We start from the raw sequence: 20316 nt of genomic DNA, 5'->3' as shown, positions 1-20316 counted from the left end.
CTCTTTGTTCGTCGGCAGGAAGGTCCGGGTCTTCAATGCGGTGTGGTCCGTTGCTGAAAGGGGTCCGGGGGTTTGATTGTCCGTGTGCGCGCGGCGCGGCTGGCGGAATGGCCGAGGGAGCCGATTTGATCGACATTTACGCGGATGAAGAGTTTAATCAGGTGAGTGAGCTGGAGTTTAGGGATAGAGGGTTTGAGCCGAGTTGTGGAGAGATTGAGCTGAGGCTTGGGGACAGAGAGAGGCCGGGACTGAAGCGCAGGCCTTGGATTGTGGCTCGAGTTAAGGGAACCGGGTGACCCCTTTTTACCGGCCCATGAGCTGAGAGAACTGCTGCCAGTGAATCACCTGCTTCAAGTCGGCTCGGGTTTGAGTCCTGTCTGGGATCTCGCAAAACTTCAAATGTCAAAATAAATGACCGGAATTCACTTTTACCGAACTTACATCTGAAGAGGGCTGGCCTTGAATCTTCATGCTGAAGTTTTCAAATATTTATAAAATAAATACCAGTTGTGTGAAATAACTTGTCGTGGAGAGGTTGGAAACAGCATATTTATAGATGCTACTTCCTCAAAGACTATTTAAAAATAAAGTGACATATTAGAAAAAAAATAAATGAAACATGATTTGCTGGCATATGCAGCTGTTGCGCCGACATCTTAGGAAGGGAAAATAATAGGTTTTCGGTTTGGATTTTCACCTTCGAGATATTAATTATTTGTTAATGTGTTTGATGAATGTGTACATGGTTTCTTCGCTTCTCCATGTTTCTGGCAGCATACTTGTAAAGCAAGGAACGAGGCCTGGGCGATTATTACAAAACACTTACTGTTCTTTGAAGACACAAACCCGACTTTGAAAGATAAAATGGGGAAAATTTTAAAATTGCAAATCTGAAATAAAACCATTTTACATATTCCAGCAGTATTTGAATACAGAAAAATAAGTTACCAATTTGGATGGAGACCTTGTCATAAAGAAAAGTGAAGACCTCTGATTTTTAAAATCAAATTCAATTTCTAAGGACAATATTCCTTTCCTACATCTGCAACTCAGATTGTCTTTTTTTCCCAGACTTTTTTCAAACTTTTTATACTTATTTATATCTGACTTTTCTGTTGTTTGCTGAAAGATCCATTATATGCCGATCAATAGTGGCTGCTGTTGTGGCAATGGAGAGGTTAAGAGTGCTTCATACTAAAGTATGCTGATTCATTGAAATTAATATTGTAGGTGAGACATAATGGAATGGAAAAAAAATTAATGAAAAACATTGTTCTGTTTATAAATATATTAAAATTAAATTGTTTTTAATTAAACTTGTTTTTGAGAAATATGGAAACAACAAAGATATCACAATTTAGATACTTGTGTGGGGCCTACAATAAAAAGAAGCAATTAAGAGTGAATGTGATTTTTTAAAAAACTTTGGGATCAACGAAATGGATCAGTAAGATTTTCTAATTGTTTATATTTGATGTTCCAAAGATTTAATATAATTAAAATACGACCATTACTAAATACAGTAGATGATCTGGAACGTCTTATTTCCATTTCCCTTTAAATGTTACTCCAATTGTTTCATCAGTAGAAAATCTAAATCTGGACAGGCAATAGATATTTCGATAGTGGACTAGTTAAAGAACAGTAACAGAAATTTGCACTTGATTTTAAAATCAAATTAACTTATTACATCTCTCTCAGTTCCTCACAATGGCATCATTTTAGTTTGTCTTTTGTTGCAGTAAAATGCAGTATGTTCAAACTTAATTTTTATATATCTATGTATATATATTTAAATGTTTTTGATATTTTAAGTGGAAAAAATCCACTTTGGTGTCAGAACATCTTAGGGTTTAGATGTAGGATTTGTTCACCAATTAGAAACTGTTTGTTCCAATCTTCCAAGCGGTCAAAATCTAAATAGGACAAACCTAATAAATATAGTGGCAGATAGGACTTGACACTTAATTCAACATTTAATACAATCTGTAAAGGTTTGAGTGTGTGCTACATGTTATAAAATTACTCAGCACCACAGTTCATCATGGTGTAAGGTTTGCTGCTACTATTCTCTTTCCTGACAGGAATCTACAGGACCTTCCTGGTCTCATTTGTTGGAGAAAATACATGAGCCAGTCTGATGAGAAGAGACTCTTGTCTTAATCAAGATATAGCTCATTGCAACTATGTACAAATGACATTGATATGATAGGCATTGTTACTGACACAATGAGGTCAACTTTGATGTTAAACTTACTCCTTTGAGATTCAAAACTATTATCCTGCTGGACTCCATGCGACATTGTCATATTGGGTGGTGCTTAATGCGCTCAGCATTAACCCTTGCATTGTATGCAACAGAGAGAAAGTGAGGGCTGCAGATGCTGGAGATCAGAGCTGAAAATGTGTTGCTGGAAAAGCGCAGCAGGTCAGACAGCATCCAAGGAACAGGAGAATCGACGTTTCGTGCATAAGCCCTTCTTCAAGGGCTTATGCCCGAAACGTCGATTCTCCTGTTCCTTGGATGCTGCCTGACCTGCTGCGCTTTTCCAGCAACACATTTTCAGCATTGTATGCAACACTTCACTTCAATGTGCGAAGTACCAAACGTATTTTAGAAAATGAAGAATTTTCAATAAAATGTATAATTGATGAAACCAAAAGAGAAAATGCTGGAAAATCTCAGCAGGTCTGGCAACTTCTGAAAGGAGAGAAAAGAGCTGACATTTCGAGTCTAACTGACCCTTTGTCAAAGCACTGACAAAGGGTCAGTTAGACTTGAAACATCAGCTCTTTTCTCTCTTTACAGATGCTGCCAGACCTGCTGAGATTTTCCAGCATTTTCTCTTATGGTTTCAGATTCCATCATCCGCAGTAATTTGCTTTTGTACAATTGATGAAGTAGTTTGTAATTTGGAATTAGAAATTTACAAACTTCTGAAGATCCTTGAATGTTTTTCACTAACAGAAATTAAATTCTAATTTATGTCATGGGTACCTTTTTACAGTAATTACACTTTGTTCTCAAAGAGACAAACTAGAATCAACAAGGTGGCACGGTCGCTCAGTGGTTAGCACTGCTGCCTCACTGTGCCAGGGACTCTGATTCGAATCCCACCTCGGGCAACTGTCTGTGTGGAGTTTGTATATTCTCCCCATGTCTGCATGGGTTTCCTCCGGGCGCTCTGGTTTCTTCCCACAGTCCAAAGATGTGCTGGTCAGGTGAATTGGCCATGCTAAATTGCCCATAGTGTTACATGCATTAGTTAGGTTTAAATATAAAGTATGGGAATGGGTCTGTGTGAATTACTTTTCGGAGGGTTGGGCCAAAGGGTCTGTTTCCATGCTGTAGGGAATCTAATCAAAAAAAGTTGACTGTAGTTTCTATGGCACGGTAAATTACATGGGATTTGGCTCAGCTCACCTGTATAGGTGTGCATGCTCCTCTCATCCTTGTTCACCTAACTTCATGAAAGAAATCTTATTATTTTTTTCTGATATATGACTTCCATTTGAATATATTTCTATGATTTATTTAATATGTATGATGCCAGAGGTAAGGAGTTAGAATGGACTGTATGAAGCTTCATCTGTTGATGAGTTGACATTAGAGACAGCTGGATGAAGGACTACAGCATCCTGAATTTTGCTGTTTGTTAGAATGTTGTACTTTGCTGCCTGTTACAGATCTGAATCCCAAAGAAAATTGGCTCTCTTTTCCTGCAATGCTTAAACTTGAATTCTGCCATTTAATTCTGAACTTTATTTTAATTGAAGTAATTCTTGAATGGCTCAGATCATTTTTTGAATGTTTAGTTTTAATGCAGAATAATCCAGAGTTGGATAGTGGCTTTGTGCAAATTGTGATGTTGCATTTATCTGGTTCTCAGACAGGAATGCTAATTAACCCAAGCAAATTACTTGTTAAAACTAACTTCTATCATTGACTGAGCAACATTTTGAACTCTGTAGTTTGGATATGACCTCTGATTCATTATGGTGCAGTCCCACATTCTAGCAGGAGTAACTCATTAATTGTCCTGACTGGAAAAAGGTTCATTTTCCTTTCTTCCCTGGCCCAAGAATACTTGAGGACAAATATGTCAGCCTGTTAGCTTAATCAGCATAACACAGAATTGAATCTAGGATTGCCTTATTCCTTAAGGCTCTGTACCACAATCTTGCAGTCAGTGTACTGATCCACTGAGCTTTGGGGAGAATCCTGAAAGGGATTCGTTTTCGGTGGTGTTTTGTAAAATCTGTTGCTGAAGTATATTTTTGTTTGTGGTTTATGCAGGAAGTAGTGTTACCTAATATTGAACATTCTTGATTGTGTTTTTGCATCTGGCAGAGATTGGGATTTCCCTGCAATGTGGCGAGGATGTTTGCTGTTATATAACTTTGTATGTTTAGATCACACTATGCAGCATGTGTTTGTAAAATTGCCTTCCCACATGGAAAAAAAAGTTTGATGTTACACACTTTAGTACTGAGAATCTGGCCACAGTAATTGAACACATGGGCTAGTGGAGTTATATAAATCTAAAACCAAGTACATATTATTATTCACCTTGCCTTCTACTTACCAAAGCTCCATGTGCCACTTGTGACTGCACATTATTTGCCAGAGTCTTGAAGTTTGAGGTGTATTTTGAGATTGCTAGTCATACATAGTTCATCAAATGAGTATCTATGGGGCGGGTACAACATCAACTTGATTATCTTTATTTGGGAGAATGCTATCTCACAAAGGTATGTCGTAAACTTTATTTTCAAAAACACTGAATGGTAGGAATGAGTATTTTACTCATTCTCATAGTCTTTGAATCCTCAAAAATCACTGTTCCTTGATCTATAGTCTTTTTATCATAGTTCTCTCCATATCAACTCCACTGCTTTGTAAATCAAATACCTGGTATGTATATGATAGACAATCCACTAATTCTACTTAAAGGAATGGATTTAAGACAACATAATGATTTGTTCTATTACATCCAATTCCTGAAATCGTCTGTTGAGTTTTTCTGCTACCTCCTCAAGTATGCACAGATATTTTCTGTTGGAACCATTTTTCTTTGCCTTTGATTTTTTTCAGTATTTTTCCAAGCTTAGGAAGTGTTGCATCTTATCAGTTAATTGGGAGGACCACAGGCCCAATTTGAATGTATTCATAAGACTAATCTGTCCTTTCCCTGCAGATCACAGTTCTGCTTTCTCAATTGTGACATTGTCTGTAAGGAACCCAAAGTTGGGCAAGCTTACGTTGTCTGCGCATTTCTTTCCTTGATTTAAACAGAAGTCATGATTTCAGGTATCAGATCAAAAAATCCTTAGCAGGAGCTTCCCTCAGCTTGAACCACCTGACATCATCTTGGAGGATTAGTTCACAGTAGGCATTTTACATTGAATTTGTAAAGTAAGGACTTAAACAAGCAGTGCTGAAGATCTCTTGTTTGAAACTGGGTCAGTATTCACAAGCTTTTGGAGCACTGCCCCTTTGTCAGATGAAGTGACGAAGAGTATACAGGCACTGAATTTATAGGCAGAGAGATCAAAAGATTATACAAATGGTGTGAGTGGAATGTCGATAGGCTGAATAATAAGTCTCTGCAGGTGGTCAAAAGTGTCAGATGGTGTGGGTGAAGTGTCAACAGCTGAATACTGAGTAAAGGGGATGATCTGTAATCCAATTAATTGAGCCAGAGGGATTATTACAAAAAAAATTACAAGGTGGTGTTGGACACAAACTAAATGGCTGGCATATCATGATAAGTGTAAGACTCACATGCCGAGAGTGTAACCAAAGTAACAAGCAATCCAAAACTGTACAAACTAATTAAAGTAGAGAGATCATAACAAGTTATCAAGGTGATGGTGTTACATCCTCTGGATGTGCTGTACTCCACCACTAACACTCTGGAGAACACCACTGTGAAAGATGCCTACCACTCCATCTCCCGCCCTCATTTCGGGAACTCCAACTACAATGCCTTGCTTCTTCTCCTGGCTTACAGGCAAAACTCCCTTGCGGATACAGGTCCAGTGCTGGTTGGAGGTGGCAGAGGATCAACTCCAGTATTGTCTGGAATCAGCTGATTGGGCCATGTTCAAACAGTCCGCAGGTACCTTGGACGAGTACGCCATCACCGTCACAGACTTTATCAGCAAGTGTGTGGAGGACTGCATACCGAGGACGTCTATCTGGGTGTTCCCCAACATGAAACCCTGGATGAACCAGGACATACAAAACCTGCTAAAAACCGGGCGTGAGGCCTTCAGATCAGGAGACCCATTCAAATATAAGGAATCCAAGTATGATCTTCGCAGAGCCACTAAGACAGCCAAGGACCAATACCAACCCAAACTAGAGCCTTAGACAGACACCCGGCAACTATGGCAAAGTCTGAATGACATCACAGGTTCTAAAAAGAGATGATGCAAGATAGCAGACAATGACATATCCCTCCCAGATCATCTCAATGCCTTCTGTGCTCGCTTTGAGCAGAATTTCAGCAGAATGGTAACACTTAATCTGACAAGTCCTGACAAACTATCCCAACCGTCAGTGCATCAGAGGTCAGATCAGTTTTCCTTTGAAAGCAATAGGACAAGACGGAGTACCAGGCTGTGAACTCAGAGCATGTGCAGATCAACTGGCAGAAGTCTTCTCGGACATCTTCAGCCTCCCCCTGCAGCAAGCCACTATTTCAAGAGAGTCAACATCATCCCTGTGTCTAAGAAGACTCTTGCAGCCTGTCTCAATGACTACCGCCCAGTGGCCCTAACTTCGGTGGTCATGAAGTGCTTTGAAAGGCTGGTCATGGCATTAATCAACTCTAGCCTCCCCACTACACTTGACCCACTCCAATTTTCCTATCAGACCAACAGATGCACGTCAAATGCCATATCATTTGCCCATTGCTCTTCCTGAGAACATCTTGACACCAAGAACAGCTATGTAAGAATCCTACTCATTGACTACAGTTCACCCGTCAAGCGATTATCCCCTCGAGACTGATTACTAAACTTGGTGATCTTGGACTAGGCCATAATCAGTGAAGGTTGGGGGACAATATTTCATCATCACTGGAGCCCCCCAGGGGTGTATACTCAGTCCCCTTCTGTACTCACTGTCTACCCATGACTGCTTCATCAAATACCAGACTAATGCCATTTACAAGTTTGCTGATGACACCACCATAGTTGGTCGAATCTCAGATGGCGATGAAACAGACCACAGACAGGAGTGGAACACCTGAAAAAATGGTGCACTGAGAGCAACCTAGCTCTCAATGCCAGCAAAACCAAGGAACTTGTTATTGACTTTCGGCAGGATGTTACTCATGCCTCCCCTACACATTAACACCACAGAGGTGGGACGAGTGGAAAGTGTCAAGCTCCTGGGAATGGTCATCAACAACAACAAGCTTTCTTGGACTTTTCATGCGGACGCACTGGTTACAAAGGCCCAACAACATCTCTTCTTCCTCAGGCAGCTGAGGAAATTTGGCATGACAGCGAATACCCTTGCCAACTTTTATAGGTGTGCCACAGAAAGCATTCTGTCTGGAGCTATCAGTAGCTGGCATGGCAACTATACCATTTAAGATCGGGGACGGTTACAGAGAGTGGTGAACTCAGCCCCGACAATCACAAAGGTCAACCTCCCATCTATAGAATTCATTTACCAGACCCGCTGTCAAGGAAAGGCCGCCAGCTTTCTCAAAGATCCATCCCACCCTGGCAATGTTTTTCCACAACTGCTGTCTTCGGGGAGAAGGTACAGAAGCCTGAACTCTTGCACCAGCTGGTTTTGCAACGTTTCTGCCGTACTGTTGTTAGAATGGACTCTCAAACTCTTAGCATTTGCCTGTACCTGTGTTTTTGTTTTTGCTGCTGTTTTACCTATTATTTATTATCTATGCTACTTAACTATGTGATCTGCCTGTATTGCTCGCAAGACAAAGCTTTTCACAGTGCCTCGGTACATGTGACAGTAAATTCAATTCAATTTGAATAGGACAGTAAGGAAGATCTTACCAATAACCCCATCATACTGTTCTGTGTCTGTAAAATCTTCCTTACTATCCTGTTTTAGCACCATTATCTTGATAACTTATCATAACCACCTGAGGAAGGAGCGGCACACTGAAAGCTGGTGCTTCCAAATAAACCTGGTGTCATGTGACTTCTGACTGTTTCCACCTAGTCCAACACCGGTACCTCCACATCCTGTTTGAAGTTAGTTGACATTTTGACATCAATTTTCAATACACGAGATAAGTCCATAACTTTATTTTTTAATGCTTGCAATTCAGTAGTAACTGATAAAAGAGGGGAAATTAGGATATTTTCTGCAAAATGCATCAAAGCTTGAATTTGTGAATGCACCATCAATTGGAAACCAGTTTCTTGATTGGAATGCTTTTCTCAAGCATGTTTCTTTTGCAATTCATTGTAAATCTCATCACCTCTTATTCTCTCTTTAAGGGACAGAAGGGTGAAAAGATACTATTTAGTTGTTATATCCTTAAAACATGCACACACAAACAACCAAGTGGTAAAACATTCTTCTAATGAAGTTTTAAAATTGGTTGAACTCCAACGTAAAATTTGCACTTGGAACCAGTCATGAGTTTTCAATGAGAGACTGAAAACTGCTTTCCATGAGACCATTAGACACAGGAGCAGAAGAAAATCATTTGGCCTATCAAGTCCACTCCACCATTCGATAGGATCATGGCTGATCTAATAACCTTCAACTCTACTTTCCTACCTATCCTCATAACCTTTGATTCCCTTGCTGATTAGTAATCTCACTATCTCAGCCTGTATGTACTAAATGGCTTAACCTTGTCAAATCTCTATGGTAAAGAATTCCACAAATTCATTACTGTCTCACTCTATGCCCTCTAATCCATCCCATCTCATCTAACCTGTTGAGCACTGCCCCCCAAAAAATCATGTATGTTTCAGTAAGGTCTCCTCTCATTCTCCCAATTCAATGAGTTCAACCTAACCTATTCAAGCTCTCTTCATAAGAAAATCCCTTCCCATCCAAGATTAACTGAGTGAAACTTCTCTGGATTGCCTCTGAGCCAGGGTAATTTTCCTTAGATAAGGGGACCAAAACTTTTCACAATGTTCCAGCTGTGGACTAACTAGTGCTTTGTATGTCTTTGGAAGACTCTCCTTGTTTTTATATTTAATTTCCTGTCAAATAAAGACTGATATTTAACTTGCCTTCCCTATTACCTGCTGAACATTGATGCCAACATTTGTGATTCATGCATAAGAACTGTCAGGTGTTCTGTGCTGCAGCTTTCTGCTGTCTTTCCCCATTTAAATAATATCCAACTCTTCTATTCTTCCTATGGATAAATCCAAGGGAGGAATGCAGATTTCTCCAGCTTCCTCATTTCCCCTCCCCCCACCTTATCTCAGTCCCAACCCTCGAACTCAGCACCGCCTTCTTGACCTGCAATCTTCTTCCCGACCTCTCCGCCCCCACCCCCTCTCCGGCCTATCACCCTCACCTTTACCTCCTTCCACCTATCGCATTCCCAATGCCCCTCCCCCAAGTCCCTCCTTCCTACCTTTTATCTTAGCCTGCTTGGCACACCTTCCTCATTCCTGAAGAAGGCCGTATGCCCAAAACGTCAATTCTCCTGCTCCTTGGATGCTGCCTGACCTACTGCGCTTTTCCAGCAACACATTTTTCAGCTCTTCTATTCTACCTGCCAAAGTGCATAACCTCACATTGTCTCACATTATATTCCATTTAATTTATATATATATCATTCTGTGGACTCCTTGTGTCATTCTTACTGCTTGCCTTCCCACCTGTTTTTGTCAGTCACTTCTGTCATTTAAGACATACGGTAAATATTGTGGCTCCAGCACTGGTACCAGGGGCTCTTCACCAGTTATAGGTTGCCATCCTGAAAATTATCCCTTTATCCAAATTTCTTTGAGTTAGCCAAACTGTTATCTATGCTAATATACTACCCTTAACAGCACAGGCTTTTATGTTATTAAGTAGCCTTATGTGCAGGACCTTATCAAGTGCCTTTTAGAAATCCAAATATACGACATACACTGGTTGGTTTCTCTTTATTGATTCTATTTGTTACCCCCACATAGCTAAATTAGATTTGTCAGGCAGATTTTCCTTTCAGGAGGCCATGCTGACTCTGACTGATAATATTGTGTTTCTAAATGTTCGGTTATTACATCCTTTATAATAGACTAATATTTTCCTAAGGACAGATGTTAGGCTTACTGGTGTACAGTTTCTTTTTTTTTCTGTTTCCCTTTTTGAAGGGGGCATAGTGACAGTTTTCAAATTCTTCGGGACTTTTCCAGAATCTCTTCATCTATTTCCTATAATCCTATAATGTAACCCATCATCTCCTTGCACTCATCTTGTGGCTTGTGATGTTACTCTAGCCTCTGTATCCATGCTTCTGGAATACTTCTGCTGTTTTAAAGTATAGAGGCATGCGAGGTCACCTCAGTGGCTGTGATTTGTTTCTGGGGTCCCAGTCATCTTCTGGCACTCAGCAATTGTACAGGGCATAGTAAGGATCTTTGTAATTTTTTTCTTAGTCTGAGTTCTGTGTGTGATAGCAGCATGATCAACAAGCGTGCACAGCTTAGAGGGAATGTGAGTGGTTTAAGGGGGACTGAGACTGAGAATCAACTGTCAAGGATTCTGCAGTCAACGAGTCGATCACGATCTATGGTTTGGAGACCGGAGATGGATGTAACAGGTTACCACATGAGATTGTTGCTTAAGCTCCTCCTAACTCTGTTGGAGGTTGAAGATAGGTTTCAGAGTAGAAATTGAAATGCAGTCCAGAAGAGGGCTGAGTAACGCCTGCAGAAACAATCGAAATGTGAACTCAATGGAAATTTAATTTGAATTACTGCAAATATATATTTTTGGCTGTCCAAGTGGTTCAGAGGGTTAGAACATTCTATGTCTATGCTCATTTAAGGTGTTTGTAAGATATTACAATATGTCTGTGAAGCTTGGCCAGAGTCAGAGGAGAAAAGACATGGGAATTGTGAATTTATTTGCAAGCAAATTAGGTAAAACAGAAAGGTCCTCTGCAATAAGAGCTGGATTAACAAAGTGACTGTACAAAACTGAAGCAGATACTTGAGTTTTGAAATACTTAATTTTTGTGATTTTTCAAGTAAGACTGTCTTTGTCATTGTAAAATGTGACAAAGAGAGGGAAAATCTTGCAATTCCTTACAATAAATAGCTGGATTTAGTTTTATGTATATAGTTTTGAGTTTCTTTTTCCTGTCCTGGGGGAACAAATAGTGAAATTTGCCAGGTTTTCGCCCAACCAGTCAGCATGGCTAAAACATATAGCCAGGTTGATCTGAAATTATCTAATTTTTATTTTTGATTCTGGTCCCATTTGTCTCATTAGCTACATTTTCTGCAATACTTCATCATAGTCATAAGCTACCCTTTCAATGACGACTCGTTCCCATGCAAAATAAGCTACTACTGGTTACGGTGATCTTTTACTTTTTACGCATTTAACTGAAAAGCAAACTTTTCTTTGTTCAGAAAATCTTTTGAAACAAACCCAGTTGTCAGCTGTGACTCCCTCTGAGTCAGAAGGTTATGGGTTCAAGCCTCGTTTCAGAGTTAAGGAAGGTACTTGAACCTCAGCAGACATTTCATTGCAGTACTGAGAGCATTAGTGAAGAACAGCTGCACTGTGCTGTCAGATAATTTCTTAATGTAAGGCTGTGATCTGTCTCAGGTGGATATCATTTGTATCCCATGTCACTGGAAGAAGAGCAGGAAGTTTATCCCTGATACCCTAACCAAATATTTGTCCCTCTACCAACATCATTAAGAGAGGTCATAACATGGTGTGAGTGGAAGCTTCCTTTGTACATTTGGGTGCAAGAGTATCTGCACTTAAAAAATACTTCATTGCCTGGAAAGCATTTTGGGGAAATCCTGAAGTGGTGGAAGGTGAGATACTAGTGCAAGTCTTTGTCTGTTGTTTTCTTGGGCTTCACCCGTGCACCAAAAGCATTCTGGTATGCTTTTTAATCAACTGCTGTAGAACAGTGCTTTGCTGTTACTGTGGCTTGCCTAGTGTTGAACATAAACTCATCTTTCTTTATTTTGTTGACTGGACAGAACATGGGCTCTTTCATAATTTCTCATACTTAAAGAATTTGGGATTCTTGGGACAAATAAACCATTTCTAGCCCTTTAAATGCACTATGAGACTTTTGAAGTCTTGTGCCATCACTATCCAACTGGTACTTCTTTACATGCACCAAACCTATGAATCAGAAGCAGAAATAGGCCATTCAGCTTTTCAAATCTGTTCCACTATTCAATAAGATCATGACTGATCTGTTTGTGTTCCAATTTCCGTATTTCCCTTTATCCCTGATAACCTGTGATTCCCTTACCTAACAGGAATCTATCTGCCTTCACTTTAAAAAGAAAGACCCTACCTCCATTGGCATCTGAGGCAGTGTTCCAAAGATGCAAAGCCCTCTGACAGAAAATAATTTCTCATTTTCATCATACAGTATGGAAACAGACTCTTGGGTTCAACTAATCCCACCTGCCTGCTCCTGGCTCATATCCCTCCAAATCTTTCCTACTCATGTACTACCTTTTAATTTTAGAACAGTGTCCCCTAAATTACCACTTCGGGTCTTATAAACTTAAACCAAGTCACCTCGCTTTTCTAAACTCTAGTGAAAACAAACTCAGCCTGTCCAATCTTTGCTCATAAGATTATCCACTCATTCCAGGTATCAATCAGTAAACCACCTCTGACTCACTTAAATAGTTTTTTTTGCCAGTCAGACTTTAGTTGAATTTTTTTGAGCTTGATGTTTTACAGTATGCCATATTTTGTTGTGGCTTCTGTGGTCAATAAAAACTAAATAAGGACATCAAGGTTTGTTAGTCTCAGCAGTGGCTCTATGCAAATTAATAAGAACATGAATTTCAACCTTAAGTGCAGGCCCTGAGGATTTAGACTCTTGTCACCTGCGAAGACAAATACCTCAATAGGTAAAGCTATTATCTCTGTTCACCAGCACCATTAGCCAATGAGTTGAAGGCAAGTTGAAGGCAATTAGAATGTACTCCATGTTTGCTGAAAGTTCTATTTTAACAAGCAGTTTTATTTCCTTGGTAAAGAAATTTATTTAGGTTGGACATTTGAGTGTGCATTACCTCAGCACAGTCCATTTAACATAAAAATCTTTGAGATGCTGCAAACAAAATCCCTACCTGGTACTATCACAGCAACATGCAGTAAAATCAGAATTATTTGTCCAGCAAAATTCAGCAAGTGGAAGATAGTTACAAAAGAGAAAATTATATAACATCAATCCAAGTCACTCACAATGGGCTTCAAGTGTGATTAGTAGGGGAATTACCGAATATACTCCACTCTGAGGTTCTTGGAGTAGTGGTGTTCCTATCTCTAAGTCGGGTGTTCAAGTCCTACCTGCTTCAGATTTTATAAAAACATCTCTGAACAGGTTGACTAGAAAAATAAAACAATCTCCATTCTGGACGAAACATGGTGTGACTATAGACAGTTGTTTCTCTCATTTGTTTTCACTCTCCTCCAGTGTTACTGCAAGGCTTCCTCTCATGCTCTGCTATTGGGCCCTCCTCACTCCCTCATTCCACCCTTGGATAGGTCATGAAGCAGTAATCGAGGAACTGGATATTATAATTGCATACTCAATTCAGTTCTCCTCACTAACATCAGTGGACTTTTGCTAAATATGGGAGACTGTCCCATCAACAAGGGAAGCGATATATAACATGGTCACATTTACCAAATCAAACCTTATAGCCAATGTCCCAGACTCATCTTGTTGGACACCTCTTGGAAGAAGCACTGAGGGGAAGTACACAGAATATACTCTGGGTGGGGCAATTCAATACATGTCAAGAGGAGTTCTGACCCCTGAAAAAAGATGTCTGCCAGCATGTAGCAAGTGTAAGAGAACAACTAGAGGGAAAACCTGACTTGACCTGATTATCAATGACGACCTGTCAGAGATGCATTTGTTCAAGTCAATGATTAAATAGTAGACCACAGCATAGCCCTTGTGAAGGTAAAACCCTGTCTTTATTCCAAGGTACTCTCTGTTGTGTTGTTTTTTTAACCACTGGCTAGATACGATAGAATCACAGATTCCCTAGATTCAAATTGAGCATCCTTGAGGCAATATATATCATCAAGCACACAGAATTGTAGTCCTTCACAATCCCTAACCTCACATCCTGGCATATTCTTCACTCTGTCAATGGACCAAGTCAAGATAGAAAGGTAGTATGTGAGAGCATGCCAGGAGCAGAATTATGCATGGTTTTGTTCGAACTTGGTGAAGCTGCACGAGAACTACGTGTTTGCTGAACAGTGGTAACAGCATGTTAGAGGTAGAGCTAAGTGGTCCCACAACCAGTGGATAAGATCAAACCACTAAAATTACCAGTCATGAATGGATGTGGATAATTTAACCACTAATGGAAGAAAAGAGATTTCATGAGCATTCCCAATCTCTGGTGGAGCTCAGCAATAAGTACAGAAGAGAAAGTTGTGGTATTTGCAAGTATCTTCAAACAGAAATGGTGAGTGGATATTCCATCTCAACCTTCTGTTAAGTTCCAATGCTCTCCTGAACAGTGTCCCAATTCACATAAACTTTGTGACTCCTCCAAAATTCTCTTGCCTATATCTTTAAACATTCACCCATCACATCTCTCCAGGATTTAAGAATCTCACCCTAGTTTTAATCTTTTTAATGACCTTACTTTTCTGTGTCATCGGTAGCAGTATTTTCAGCCATTCATTTAAGTCTAAATAAAACACATTTTAGAAAATCTACAGGCATGATCTGCAGAATGATAACTTGCAGAGTTTTAAATGCTCATGCTCGAAACACATCTTCAAAAAAGTCAACAAAATTTGTCAAGAAAGACCTTTGCTCCTAAATCCATTGTTTGAGTGAATAACTTTGATTTTGACACCTATGAGAGAGGAGACAATGGAAGGGTATGTCAAACTAAGATAATCTGTCCAATGTATTGACCATTATGTGGCAGTCTTACATTATACAATGCATCCTAAATATTGTTAATTGTCCCTATTGAATTTTTCACAAAGAAGACAGTCCTAAATGAAATGTGTGGGTTCTTTTTCAGGAGACTGATTATTCAGCAAATGATCAAGTTGACCTTTATGACGATGTAATAACAGCTGCTGACAGTAATAACCATGAAGATCAAAGTTTTGATGAAATATTACCACGGACTCCCGGTGAGCCACAGAAAACTGACAGTAACACCAGGCCAACCATAGTCTACACATATGGAGGCAAACGGCAAGCAGTGTATGTGGGAAATCTGACATGGGTGAGTGAATCTGTGCCTGATTAGTGTTACTCCAATGTACAAAGCCACTTGTCCAATCATTGACTACTGTGTTTGGCCATACCAAGAGACCTGAATGAAGCTTCCTATCATGTTATTTTACTGTCTTTATCCATTCTTTTCTGAGCATATTGGCGAAATTGTTTTAGATATTTTAATTTTGACATGTTTTGCCTGCTTTGAAAACTCTAAGTGTAACTTTTATCAGTTCTCCCCATTGTTGGAGAGGGATTACCCTTGCCGGTATTGCCTCTGTAAAATTAAGTCAGATTCATGCTAATTACAAGTGAATTTGTTCATTCATGCTGACATGTTACAGAAATATCTCATTTATTCAGAATTCTGGATTTGTTGTGTTGCTCATGAAACTGAGTTTGTCAAGTGATTATGAACAAAGATGTTAGATGACAGAAGGCCAGATGTTCCACGACAGCCATCAATTAACATCATTATATAGTTTAACATTATTACCATGGACCTTCATCAGCATTGTAATCTGTTGGACAAACAAAGAACAGAGAACACCTGGAGTAAAAAACCTCTAGAAATCTTCTACACACCCAAAGGTGATCAAACAAGTTCCATGAAACCTCAGTAAAGCTATGCACAGTAAGACTGTGGATAAACAAAGCCTCCAGATATCCAGTTTTGAAGAAGCGTCATATTGGATTCAAAACATTAACTTTGTTTCTGTCTCCACAGCTATTACTAGATTTGATGAGTTTCTCCAGCACTTTGTATTTTGTCTCAGATATCCAACATTATTTTTACTTTGTTTTTAATCTATCTCCGAACATAAACCTATGTTTATATAACTTACATAAATTGCTACATGTCTTCCTTAAATTAACCCATCTAACTCAAATAGCAGATCAGATTTGGTCCTCTCACCAATTTAAATGATCCTAAACAGTAAAAACATGCTGCTCGCTAAGCTTTTCTTGGTACTGAAGGGAATTTAAATTAGATAGCAATCTTGCAGTCCTATCCTGATCCTTTCCAGGGATTCTATATCACTCGGAATGTAAAGAGACCAAAACTGGTCATGGATGTACAAGGGCAGTAGACTTTTTTGATGTTGGATTATCTTCACACTTACTTATGATGAATCTATTTGATATTGCTACATCCTGCACCTGTTGTGAATCTTATGAGTGACTATGATTACTTGAATTTTTTTTCCGACTGAATGGTCTGAAGTTTACAATCTTAACATTGTATGCACTTGTTTTATACTGCCCCTATCTATATGTATGACACTACATTAATCTATCTGTATCGTTTCTATGTTTCTGTAGTAAGTGATATCTGGTAGCTATGGGTCTGTTCGCCCTTCAAACCTAGATGTGCTTTCTTTCCTATCTGAACTTCTAGGTCCAAATCTGTGAATTAAATCACAAGTGAGCCTTCTGTTACCCTGATATTTTATTCCAGATTATTGGTATAGGTGAAAATCAGTCATCCTAATATAGTCCCTGATAGATTTTAGTAGTTACCAGTTCATTTGTAGAACCATTGCCGTCAATCATCTTTTCCTGCCCATACATATACAGCCAATTCTTTACCAGCGCTCTGTCCATTTATTCCCAGAGAATTAACCCTTCTTTTAGGAGGTTATCTTAGTCAAAGGTTTTTGAAAATCAACATATTCAGTGTCAACCTGGTTACCTACTAACCTCCTGCCATGCTCCAAAAATTAAATTAAGTTGAAAAGACCTCCTTTTTCAGGTGCCAGGTTGAAATTCTCTTTTAGTTTCCTCTTTGATAGGGTGGTCATACAGAATTTCTGTAATAATATCATGTGACAGAAGTGATAAGTTACATATTTTGATTAGATTAGATTCCTTATGGAAACAAGTTCACACCGACCCTCAGAAGAGTAACCCACCCAGACTCATTCCCCTACTCTATATTTACCCCTGACTAATGCACCTAACACTGTGGACAATTTAGCATGATCCATTCACCTGACCTGCGCATCTTTGGATTGTCGGAGGAAACCCGAGCACCCGGAGGAAACCCACGTAGACACAGGAAGAATGTGCAAACTCTACACAGACAGTCGCCCGAGCTGGGTCCTTGGCACTATGAGGCAACAGTGCTAATCACAATATATTGAATATCTGTTTGATTCTGAAATGAAAAGTCTACTTTCAGACTTGGCTATGGTTTTTGTTTGAAAGAACTTTAGAAATATTCCATTTTAATTGTTGTTCTTGAAGGAGAGAGGAGGACTTGCATTTTTAAAGTGCCTTTCAAGGCTTCTCAGTGTTTTAGAGGTGGCTAATGTACTTTTTGAAATATTGTCACTGTGATTCTGAAGACCTTTCCATGTAAGACTAGCCCACTAAGAGAAATCCCTAATTATTTCCAAATACTGGCACAGCAACATACACATCCATTGAGGACAGTGGGTTTAATGTGTCATTGTGAAACTCCAGATTTTTGATTTCAAATCATTCATAACAGATAATTGGTATCTTGTGGTAATCTAGACAAAGACTTTTGCACAAGGGAAATAGGCACAGGAGAATGGCATTGGAAAATTAGGGAGGATGAAGGTAAAAGAAATGAAAATGTGTTGTGTGATCTTAACAAAGAGAAACTGAGAGTATTTCTGATTAAGGCAAGAAATAATGGTTTGGATTTTTCCTTTTTATATTTGCCCTCACTTGCTTCAATGAGAAAAATTACAAACTGGTGAGCACAAAAATGGAAAACCATAATCAATTTAGCACTTTCATGTCTATTGTGCAGCAAGATTTCAACAGTAATTAGTGACAACATTGTGGATACCATAACTACAATCTTCCACAAAGCCCTCTGTATTCAGGAATTATTTCTTTATATTGGAATATTTCACATGTTCCTCTGCTATCCATGAAAAGTGAAAAGAGAAAACCAAACCCAGTTCGCCTTACACCTGTTCTTGGAGGGTTACTGAAATCTATAATTTACTTTAGCGATGGAAAGGGATAGGTATATACAGCAGGGCAAGAGTTACAGCTGGGGAAAGGCAATTATGATGTAATTAGGCAAGATTTACGATGCATAGAATGGGGAAGAAAACTGCAGGGGATGGGCACAATTGAAACGTGGAGCTTATTCAAGGAACAGCTACTGTGTGTCCTTGATAAGTACCTGCCAGGCAAGGAAGAAGTTGTCAAGCAAGGGAGCCGTGGTTTACTAAAGAAGTTGAAGTTCTTGTCAAGACGAAAAAGAAGGCTTATGTTTGGATGAGACATGAAGGCTCAGTAAGGACGCTTGAGAGTTACAAGTTAGTCAGGAAAGACGTTGAGAGAGCTAAGCAGAGCCAGCAGGGGACATGAGAAGTTGTTGGCAGATAGGATCAAGGAAAACCCTAAGGCTTTATATAGGTATATCAGGAATAAAAGAATGACTGGAGTAAGATGAGAGCCAATCAAGGATAGTAGTGGGAAGTTTTGCGTGGAGTCAGAGGAGATAGGGGATATGCTAGATAAATGATTTTTGTCAGTATTCACACTGGAAAAAGACGATGTTTTTGAGGAGACTACTGAGATGCAGGCGACTAGAATAGATGGGATTGAGGTGCACAAGGAGGAGATGTTAACAATTCTGGAAAGTATGAAAATAGATAAGTCCCCTGGGCAGGATGGGATTTAACCTAGGATTCTCTAGGAAGCCAGGGAGGAGATTGCAGAACTGTTGGCTTTGATCTTTGCTGTCATTGTCTTCAGGAATAGTGCCAGAAGACTTACAGATAGCAAATGTTCCCTTGTTCAAGAAGGGGAGTAGAGACAACCCTGGTAATTATAGACCAGTGAGTCTTATTTCAGTTGTGGGTAAAGTGTTGGAAAAGTTAATAAGAGGTAGGACTTATAATCATCGAGAAAGGAATAAGCTAATTAGAGGTAGTCAACATGGTTTTGTTAAGGGTAGGTCATGACTCACAAACCTTATTGAGTTCTTTGAGAATGTGACCAAACAGGTGGATGAGGGTAAAGTGGTTGATGTGGTGTATATGGCTTTCAGTAAGGCATTTGATAAGGTTCCCCACAGTAGGCTACTGTACAAAATATGGAGCCATGGGGTTGAGGGTGATTTAGCAGTTTGGATCAGAAATTGGCGACCTGAAAAAAAGACAGAGGATGGTGCTTGATGGGAAATGTTCATCCTGGGGTTCCGTTACTAGTGGTGTACTGTAAGGATCTGTTTTGGGTCTACTGATGTTATCATTTTTATAAATGACCTGGATGAGGGTGTAGAAGAATGGGTTAGTAAATTTGCAGATGACACTAAGGTCAGTAGAGTTGTGGATAGTGCCAAAGGCTGTTGTGGGTAACAGAGGGACATAGATAAACTGCAGAGCTGGGCTGAGAGGTGGCAAATGGAGTTTAATGTGGAAAAGTGTGAGGTGATTCACTTTGGAAGGAGCAACAGGAATAAAGAGTACTGGGCTAATGGTAAGATTCTTGGTAGTGGAGATGAACAGGGAGATCTCGGTGTCCATGTACACAGATCCCTGAAAATTGTCACCCGGGTTGATAGGGTTGTTAAGAAGGCATACGGTGTGTTAGCTTTTATTAGTAGAGGGATTGAATTTTGGTGCCATGAGGTCATGCTGCAGTTGTACAAAACTCTGGTGTGGCCATACTTGGAGTATTGCGTACAGTTCTGGTCACCGCATTATAAAAAGGATTTGGAAGCTTTGGAAAGGGTTCAGAGGAGATTTACTAGGATGTTGTCTGGTATGGAGCGAAGGTCTTACGAGGAAAGGCTGAAGGACTTGAGGTTGTCTTTATTAGAGATAAGAAGTTTGAGAGGTGACTTAATTGAGACAAATAAGATAATCAGAGGGGGGAATCTAAGATGGCGGCG

The 20316-nt window shown here is 39.6% G+C and overlaps 1 protein-coding gene across 2 annotated transcripts in view; it reads left to right on the top strand.

Annotated features, from left to right (window-relative positions):
- The first annotated feature begins 5 nt into the window (after positions 1–5).
- The window catches only part of LOC122557886 (cleavage and polyadenylation specificity factor subunit 6-like), an 89363-nt gene continuing 69052 nt past the window's right edge, over positions 6–20316 (top strand). For both annotated transcript variants that reach the window (XM_087996655.1, XM_043706066.2), the window contains exons 1-2: positions 6–161; positions 15229–15438. In XM_087996655.1, the coding sequence (XP_087852781.1) occupies positions 36–161; positions 15229–15438 (336 nt within the window). In that variant the 5' untranslated portion in view covers positions 6–35. The remainder of the gene's footprint in view (positions 162–15228; positions 15439–20316) is intronic.

Source organism: Chiloscyllium plagiosum, unplaced genomic scaffold (assembly GCF_037043375.1).
Source record: "Chiloscyllium plagiosum isolate Xiang-an unplaced genomic scaffold, Cpla_swu_hap1 HiC_scaffold_18, whole genome shotgun sequence".
NCBI lineage: Eukaryota > Metazoa > Chordata > Chondrichthyes > Orectolobiformes > Hemiscylliidae > Chiloscyllium > Chiloscyllium plagiosum.
Note: the sequence above shows the minus strand (reverse complement) of the source record. Positions and strands in the feature narration are given on the sequence as shown.